The 9503-nt window shown below is 44.9% G+C and overlaps 1 protein-coding gene across 1 annotated transcript; it reads left to right on the plus strand.

Moving 5' to 3' along the window:
• The first annotated feature begins 377 nt into the window (after nt 1-377).
• LOC117258441 (potassium voltage-gated channel subfamily A member 3) lies at nt 378-6870 on the plus strand. The gene is made up of 3 exons (XM_033629364.2): nt 378-3542; nt 5784-5857; nt 5996-6870. The coding sequence occupies exon 1, from the start codon at nt 603-605 to the stop codon at nt 2196-2198; it is 1596 nt and encodes a 531-aa protein (XP_033485255.1). The 5' UTR covers nt 378-602; the 3' UTR covers nt 2199-3542; nt 5784-5857; nt 5996-6870.
• The last annotated feature ends 2633 nt before the right edge of the window (nt 6871-9503 follow it).

Genomic DNA, 9503 nt, shown 5'->3' on the forward strand with positions numbered 1-9503 from the left:
TTTCTCAGTGCGTAATCAGAAACTAACGACGGGTCAGTTAAGTACAATATCCCATTTCCAAGTGCTTTTAATTTTGCCATGACACACCCGAATGAACAAAAGATGCAAGAGAGGGTAATGCGTAATGCTGGTGCGTTTTTAAGACTGTCCCGGAAAAAGAAATGGGCTCTGATATATTTATGAGTAGCCTATTTGAATATGTCCTATCTGTGGACAATGACCTTGTTTTAAAAAGGAGACTGTTTGGACTCGTGTGTGTGTGTTCCTGAGCGCGTGTCTACAAGACGGAGAGAGGGGCAGAGGGAGGCGGGCACGCCCAAGCGACGGTGTTGAATGGCACCCGTCTGTTGCTTCTTGTGTACATCGGTGCGCCCTGCGATTGGCGGCGGATGGGGAAAGGTATCCAGCGCTGGCGCGCCGTGGGCGGGTGGATGGCCTGTTTATAAACCCAGATCTTTCCTCGTGGGCGGGAACAGCAACAGTAGAGAGTGAGTGAAAGTGAAGCGCAGGGAGAGAGTGAGAGAGACGGCGGAGGAGAAGAGGCTGTGGTGGCGGCTGTGGTTGACCGGGGTTCGCGGAGGGGGCGAGGCGGCCGCCCCTGTATGCCTCTTCAACCGCGCATGGACGACCACCTCAGCCTCCTGCAATCACCCCCGCCGAGCGCAACCAAAACCCGGGGCGACAACCTGGTGAACCACGGATACACCGAGACAGAAGCCGACGTGATGACGGTCGTGGCGTGTGACAACATGCTGGAAGAGTCGGCGGCTCTCCCAGGCCACCACTCTCTGGACCGATACGAGCCGGATCACGAATGCTGCGAGAGGGTCGTCATCAACATATCAGGGTTACGCTTCGAGACGCAGCTCAAGACTCTCTCCCAGTTTCCAGAGACGCTGCTGGGGGACCCCAAGAAGAGGATGAGGTACTTTGATCCTCTCAGGAACGAGTACTTTTTCGATCGGAACCGACCCAGCTTTGATGCCATTCTGTATTACTACCAGTCTGGCGGGCGCATCAGAAGACCCGTGAATGTGCCCATTGACATTTTCTCTGAGGAGATCCGGTTCTATGAGCTGGGTGAGGAGGCTATGGAGAAGTTCAGGGAGGATGAGGGCTTCATAAAAGAGGAGGAGCGGCCGTTGCCAGAGAATGAATTTCAGAGACAGGTGTGGCTGCTCTTTGAATACCCAGAGAGCTCGGGTCCCGCACGGGGCATAGCGATAGTGTCGGTCCTGGTCATTCTCATCTCCATTGTCATCTTCTGCTTAGAGACATTACCGGAGTTCAGGGACGAGAACAGGGATCCGATCACCATTGCACCTGTGATTAATGGCACACTCCCATATTTCATCAGCCCCTTCTCAGACCCATTCTTTGTGGTGGAGACGCTGTGTATCATCTGGTTCTCCTTCGAGCTGCTGGTGCGCTTCTTTGCATGCCCGAGTAAAGCCACGTTCTCCAAAAACATTATGAATATTATTGACATTGTGGCCATCATTCCCTATTTCATCACCCTGGGCACAGAGCTGGCAGAGAGGCAGGGGAACGGACAGCAGGCCATGTCATTAGCCATCCTGCGCGTAATTAGGCTTGTTCGGGTGTTTCGTATTTTTAAACTCTCGCGTCATTCCAAAGGGCTCCAGATTTTAGGACAGACTTTAAAGGCCAGTATGCGCGAGCTGGGCCTGCTTATCTTCTTCCTGTTCATCGGTGTCATCCTCTTTTCAAGTGCTGTCTACTTCGCGGAGGCAGACGACCCAGATTCGGGCTTCAACAGCATTCCGGACGCATTCTGGTGGGCTGTTGTCACCATGACCACCGTGGGTTATGGGGACATGCACCCCGTGACAATAGGGGGGAAGATTGTGGGGTCTCTCTGCGCCATCGCTGGTGTGCTGACAATTGCCCTGCCTGTGCCTGTCATCGTCTCCAATTTCAACTACTTCTACCACAGAGAGACGGAGGGCGAGGAGCAGGCACAATACCTGCACGTGGGCAGCTGTCAGCCTCTAGCAGACACAGAGGAGCTGAGGAAGACTCGCTCCTCTTCCTCGCTCAGCAAGAGCGAGTATATGGTGATAGAGGAGCACGGGATCAACAGCGCGTTCAAACAACAGCCCAACTTCCCCACCACCGCGCAAAACAACTCGCAGAATTGTGTGAACATAAACAAAAAGATTTTCACCGACGTGTAGCCAATTTCCGAGTCATGGCCCTGAACACAGGAAAAAGGGGTGGTGTGTGTAAACACACTGCTGCTTCTGTCGCTGCGCTCCAGCGTGTGGAAGCAGATCAGATGAAGAAAGACAGGAATTAAAAGAGAGACAAAGAAAGAAACCAAACCCTGTCTGTTCAGAGACGCTGCTTTGTTGCTCCATTCAAAGAATCAGGATTTTTTTCATTTCAGTGATCTGAATTCATAACTCTCTATGGTTTCCTTTTGCGCTTGGAGAGAAGAGCTCCTTAAAGTATTAGGCCTACTATTCATCTCTGAGCTAGGGAGTCGACCTGTTGTGCATTGTGCAATAGCCAATATATCTTCACAACAGGTAGTAATAGAAGCTTTATAACTGTGAAAGATGAGTGCAAATGTATGCTACTCGGAGAACACTCACATTGTATTAACATGCGTTATGAGTCGTGATTCGTCAGTCATAGCCTATGTATAATATTCAGAATAATTTAAATATGTGTGTGTGTTTAATAAACACATGTAATGTCTGAAAAACACAGCTCTGCATATATTATCTCAATTAGACCGTTCTGTGATATGCCTTTATTGTGCGTTCAAGTCTAGTCCAAATGCTACTGTCTTTAAAAAATAACCCCCTACAATTCCGTGAACATGAACTGTCCCAGTAGGCGATTTAAATGCGTAAAACGGCACCACATAAACACAGGGGCCAGCCGACTGTCAGTGTCTCATTATCGGTGCAAGACACACGTGAAAGCGGAGAAAACACGGCGTGCTCTCACGCACACACACAGCGATCAAAGATGGAGCGTGCTTCTCTTTGGATGCCTCAAATATAGCCCGCTGTGATGCAGTCTCCATGACGACGGTTGTTTCCTCGGTAACCCCAGTCACCGTTACCATGGCACCCTTGTTTCCACAGTAACCCCCCTCCCTCCCCAACACCCCCCACCCCAGATGGCTCGGGAGCTATATTGAAGATTCTCATCTAAATAGCTCGTCTCCAGTCTCTAACAGGACTGTTTTTGTCAGCGCGCTCCGTCTGCGTAAAACACGAGCCCAAACATGCCCTGCGCCACCGTCCCCAATCAACAAGCTCACTCAGTGACACACAGAAACGAATTGGAGTAAGAGGGTCTGTTTACAAACCGCCACTATGAGCTGCCCCCTCCCCTAGAAATAACTCGGGCACCAATCAAAGAGAAGGTGCAAAGCTGGGAGATGTGGAAGGAGAGGCAGCGCGTGAGGAATTATGAATGAACTGGGAGCACATTGTGTCTGGCTGTCCTGAGTGCGCTTCTGCTGCCGCTCACCAGAGGCTGCTGTTCTCCCACTGATGAAACTGGTAAGTTGTGAGCACTGCCATGCCCCTGTTTCTTTATGAACAATCCTTTTACCTTTAGCCATGAAACCAGTGTTTTGTGTTTTTACTGCTGTGTTTTATAGACATGTCAATTCAGGCAAGTTCAATCTAGAGAATGGCAGCTTACTGAAATTACTTCACTCACATGTGCAGGTCAGAACATTTCCACACAGCCTCATACATTGATTTTAGAGTTAATTCCACAACATAATGTTAAAGAGAGGTGATTGTTTTATTGTCATAGCTTTTATGAATGCTTAGCAATATAGTGACGTCTCACAAAGTTGCAGCTGTGCACATGTTTAGACCTCAGTCAGACCGAGAGTGTAGGCTTTCCTATTTTGCCAGTAGGGGATGATGCTCCTGCAGAGTGTCCTGGTTGTCTTTCACCTTCAGCTGACTTTGTCTATGAAATAAATAAGAGCACTAACAGCATGCCCACCCAGCTTCGTCTCAGTGCTGCCCCCTGGTGGCCACCATCTCCTGCTAATAGAACAGGTGGCTCACCTGCTTTGTGACCTCAGTCTTCTTTTGCCGTTGATATCAGCGACAGAGGTCAAGTAACTGTGAGTTACCAGACAATGAGAATGAATCAGTTCTGCACAGTTTTTATTACATTTATCATGAATGCAGATTGTTTTTTGAATGCAAATTATCACTTGCATGCTTATAAGAATTTTATTTTATTGTAGAGCCAGTATTGCAACTTATGATTAATGTCACTGTCAATTAATCATTTTGTCTATAAAATGGCAGAAGATAGGGAAAAATGTCTATCCCAGCTTCTCAGAGTCCAAGGTGATGACTTTAAATATCTTGTTCTGTCAATACAAAACCCAAATTTATTGATTTTGATATGATATAAAACAGAGAAAGGCAGCAAATCTCCATATTTGTGAGGCTGAAAGCAGCATTTTCTGCCATTTTTGCATGCAAATTTTGATGATTAATCAATTATCAAAACAGTTTACGATTAGTTTTCTGTCAGTCGACTAATCATTTAGTTGACTAATTGTTGCCGCCCTAATCAGTGCATGAATTTGGACTGTAAGGTCCAGAGAAAATTCTGCATGCGTCTCAACCTTGCGTTTTACATTCTTGCCTTTGAAACCGCTGCACTGCTTCCCCTGCACATTCCTGTCTGGATTTATGTTCAGATTTATGGTCACTGTCCTCCCAGGCTGTAATTACTTTAAGTCAAACAGAAACGAGGGTGAGAAGGAAAGAAAAAATTAAAAAGGCAAGATGGGGAATCTATAAAGCCGCCATATTGTGAATCTGATTTAGTGCGAGTGTGTGCGCACTTGTTTGTAGTATACTAACACTACGTACACCTCTCCAGTCATGGTTGAGCGATAATTAGGGCAGTCTCATTAGCTGGCTCACCCTTAGGGCAGAGTGGGAGGTCCCACAGAATGAATGACCTCTTCATTGATTATTCCTTTCTGTTTTGACCCCTGACCTTGACTTCATATATATCCAGTGAAAACCTCCGTCGTCAGTCATCAGTTAAAAGGCCTGCTCATTTCTCAAGTCACATAAAAGCTCCAGTGAGGAGAAACACTGCTCTATTGATTGGTAAGCGAGATATAGGAGGAGGAGGAGGAGACGGGAGCTCCTTGTTTATCATCTAACTGCATTGGTCAGTCTGGAAGCTACTCTCATGGGCACAGGCAGGATGAATTGTCAAAAACACGGATGTAATAAAGCACTTTACCATGCACACTCATCTTTCAATTCTTATTCTGTCCGCCTCTGCTAATGTGCATCTCCACAGCTCGCTCCAGTTTTACATTTATTTCTGTCACAGAATCTAATTACCTCTCCCAACCTCTGCTCCTCATCCTTGAAGTTTACTACGGTGTCGACATTTAGTTGATGCTCTTATACAGCGTAAATTACAGTAAGTGAGCTGTTAGGATAATGGGGCCGCCGGTGGGGACGGTTCTCGGGAACATTTTGCCCTCTCTTGTTAAAGGACAGTGTCTCTTATCCAAAAGTTGCCTGCTCCTCTCTCCCCCTCTCATCTCCTCTCCTTCTGAGCTGACAGTGTTTACAGTTTGAGTTTTGCATGAGTGGTAATGAGACAGCAGGGAGAAGAGGAGCAGCCTTGCGTTGTTAATAAGACCACCGAGCTGTGTGATGGGGCTGGCTACGCTGTGTGGCTCTAACAGTTTTGCTTTTCCTCCTCCTCCTCTTTCTCTGTCTCTCTCGCTCTCTCAGGTGAAAGTTGTTCCATTTTCTACACAGACCTCCTGGAACCCCTGACGACCCCAATTATACTGCCTCCCATTTAGGTAAACAGACTCCATTTGATACGGAGCGTAAATATGACACCTGCGAACCTCATGACTGATGATTACTTAGAAAGGTTTTCTCATTTAAGAGCTGTATGGGTTACCCATTAACCTGCAGTGACCTTTTTCTCTCTGTAGGGGGGCAATGACTCTGGTCTTCCTGTTGGGCCAGATTGGCCAAAGTTAGGAATTAAGACAGACTCCCACCGGATCAATTTTCTCTTCCCTTCTCCTCCTGACTGGTGTCCTCAAACCTGGACTCGGTGCCTACCAGTCATCCCCCTCCAGTGGATCACCACTCAATCCAAAATGCAATCAAAGAATGACAACATATTCCACGTACAGTTTTTGTAGCTGCAGTTTTCTGACTGCTTTTTCTCCGGAGTTAACGCACTGTGATTGGAACCATCACAGGATTCAGGCGGTGACAAAATTCAGCTGGAACTGTGTAACGGACTCAGACATTACTCCATACTGCTTTCTATATATAACTCAAAAGGACAGATTCTGGAAACAGCCAGCAATTTTGCAAAGCACATTTCACTCCTTGACTTTTACGGATTTCTACATTCTGCGTTCATGTTCCTGGGTAATGATATTCATTACGGACAATGACTGACAAACAGCTTTTGCTTGGAGTCAAAAGTGGCAAAATCTGAGGCCAACCATCATTTGCTGATATGAAACTGTGATACAAATCAAAGACTGTTAGCCATATGCCTTTTGTTAGCTCTGTGTGCTCTGTATTGCTAATATGTGAAACACACACCTGCGTACGTGTGCTGGTTGCAGCTATTCCCCTGACCTGCACATGGAGAACAATACAGAGACATGCACATACACAAACACAGACACAGACACGCACACACATGCCTGCAAATGGCTCTATTTTATCCCAGAATGCACTGGTGTTTTTTTGGGATGGGGCAGAATCATGTCAGGGGAAGGCTGTGTATGCCAGTATTTGTTCTGTGTTATTCTGTGCTGTCTTAAACATGACCCATATAAAGAGATTATGAGTTGTACTGTCGTTATTGGAGAGGAGCCGCAGTCTGGTTTCACTCAATTACTGGGAGAACGGTGCTCATTGATGTCTGGGAGAATATCTAGGTCCAATTACAGTCCTTTATTATGTGTGTGTACAGTATGTTTCGATTATGTCATGACTCAAGACATTTGAAACAAATAACCCTTTCTGTGTGGATGTCTCTCGAACAGTTGATCCACTTCTATCATTCACTCTGATATAGCGTTGTTTACAGCAACCTATTTAGTTTATGTAGTTTGTAGTATATTCTTTAAAGGGTAACTTCACAATTTTTTTTAACCTGGACCCAATTTTCCCATGTTCCTGTGTCCAAGTGACTAATGGGAAAAACAAGTTTTAAACTGGTCCAGTATTGAGTGAGAGTGCTGGAGCTAGAAGCCACAATACAGGCTGCTATGTAACCAGCTGGGGCATTTGTGCACTGTGACTTTAGGTCCAATAAGAATGCTTGTTTTGTCACTGTGTCTGAAGACATGGAAAGGATCCCTCCAGAGACAGACCTCAACGCTGATCAGATCAGATCGATGGATAAAAAGAGCAGCTGCTGCAGAAGCACGTGAAAGCAAACTTGCCTTTGCTGGTCAGACCCACCACTAGACCGCGGGGTGCATGGTTTCAGTGGCAACACAACATGACAGTTTAATCTAAAGTAGGCTGCAAAAACGATAGCAACAATAAGGAACAGTTAAGTTTCACTTTCACTGCGCTTGACGCTCTGCTGCTCCGTCTGTGCCCAGAAAACACTCTGCTGAGACAAGGAGAGATTAGGGCAGGTCTGAAAAAATCAAAATGTGGCAGCGAATGTCAATATTGTGAATGAGCACCAAGCCTTGACCTTTATGTTAAATGTAAAAGAGTGAGATCCTTTTTGTTTAACCAGAAACAGCCCCGAAATCACCATTCACAGTTTCACCAGACTCCGTTTAAAAAAATGTAATTTCAGCTTGTATTTTCTCATCTAACTGTGAATTAAGGGTTTATTTTAACCACACCAGACTTGGTGATTGTTGGAACAGTGGGAAGATGGACTAAAATGTTTTTTTTTGTGAGTTTTAATTTGTTCCTGTTGACTTGTGTGTTCTGCTGTGATAAAATAGCTGTTCATGTAAAGTCTGGTGGATTTGGCGATAGCAATTTCAGGGCTGATCTGGTTGAACAAAAAGGATTTTACTCCAAAACAAAAAGATCTGTCTCTGTAGGAATCCTTTCTATAATATTGTCAGAGACCTAGAATAATAATGTGAGCCTGTCAGTGGCAAAAACAAGTACTTTTAGTGGACGTTAACTGACAGTGCACAAATGCCCTGAGTGGTTACATTGCAGCCTGTTTCATTGCTGCTGGCTGCACCCCTTTCTTTCAATGCTGGACCAGTTTCAAAGTTTGTTGTTAACATTCGTCACTTAGACACATAACATGGGTAAAAAAGGTCCAGGTAGAAAAATACCAAAGTTACCCCTTAAATGGATAAACATGGAATAAGGGCAGATAAAAACATCAAAATGTTATATGCTGTTGATACATAGGAAATGTTAGTGTCTCCTATGCAGAGCCACACAGAGTGACAGTGCTTTAACTTTTCAACAGCATTCGTCACACAGCCCTTTTGAAGGCTGGTTGCAGAAAAAAAGACAAACAGAACAACTGAGGTCTCCACTGTGGTTGAGCTGAAGACAGAACAAGGCCCCTCTGTAAAGGGGGTGACTGGGTCAGTCCTTTACAACGAGGACCCTGTGGAATTCTTTTGAATTGTCCAGATTAGTTCTTTTGTAAAACCAAGTGCTTCACTTTTGAGCTTCTGCTCTGCTGTAAGTTTAGCTTGTAGTGTTGAATTCCTCCGTTTTTGGATGATTACAGGGTCAAATAGTAATGTTCATCGCCATCCTAGAGTGACAGTGTTTTAAAAGTGAACAACAGTGTTGTCACGCAGCCCTTTGGAAGGCTGGTTGCAGAAGAACAGGCTCGAACAACAGAAATCTCCACTGTGGTGGTGCTGAACAAAACAAGGCCCCTCTGTAAAGGGGTGATTGGGTTAATCCTTTACAAGGAAGGCCCCACAAATCCTGTTTAATCTCTCCCAAATTCTGATTTCTCTCAGATTCTTTATTTTTTTTACCAGCTTCCATGTGTTCGGTGTCAATTTTTCTGAATTCAGTGTTTTCCGATTTAAGCAAATCTAGTCAACGGAAAGAATTTGTAATCATGAGGTGGGTGAATAAAATGTCAGCAATTCAAGAAGAAAATATTCAACATTTAATGAATATTAATGAATCTGATCTATTAGAAAGCAAACATTTCATCCTTTTGTAAAAATAAGTGCTTCACATCTGAGCTTCATAATGCTCTGCTCTTAATTTTGCAGTTAATGTTGAATTTTTTGGTTTTTTGGATGACTGCAGGGTCCAACACTAACGCTCGCTGTCAACCCAACATCAAAGAATGAAGTAATTTCCTTCACAATTTAGTGGGGTTTCTTAGTTTGTAAAGGATGCAGGTGACGTGTTTTATTCCTCTGAATACATGCCAATTTATCTTATTTTCATACATACATGTAATTTGAGAAGCAGAAGTTGTCTAATGTGTATCCTCAACCTGTTCTT

This window comes from Epinephelus lanceolatus, chromosome 8, assembly GCF_041903045.1.
Source record: "Epinephelus lanceolatus isolate andai-2023 chromosome 8, ASM4190304v1, whole genome shotgun sequence".
In the NCBI taxonomy this organism is placed as follows: Eukaryota; Metazoa; Chordata; class Actinopteri; order Perciformes; family Serranidae; genus Epinephelus; species Epinephelus lanceolatus.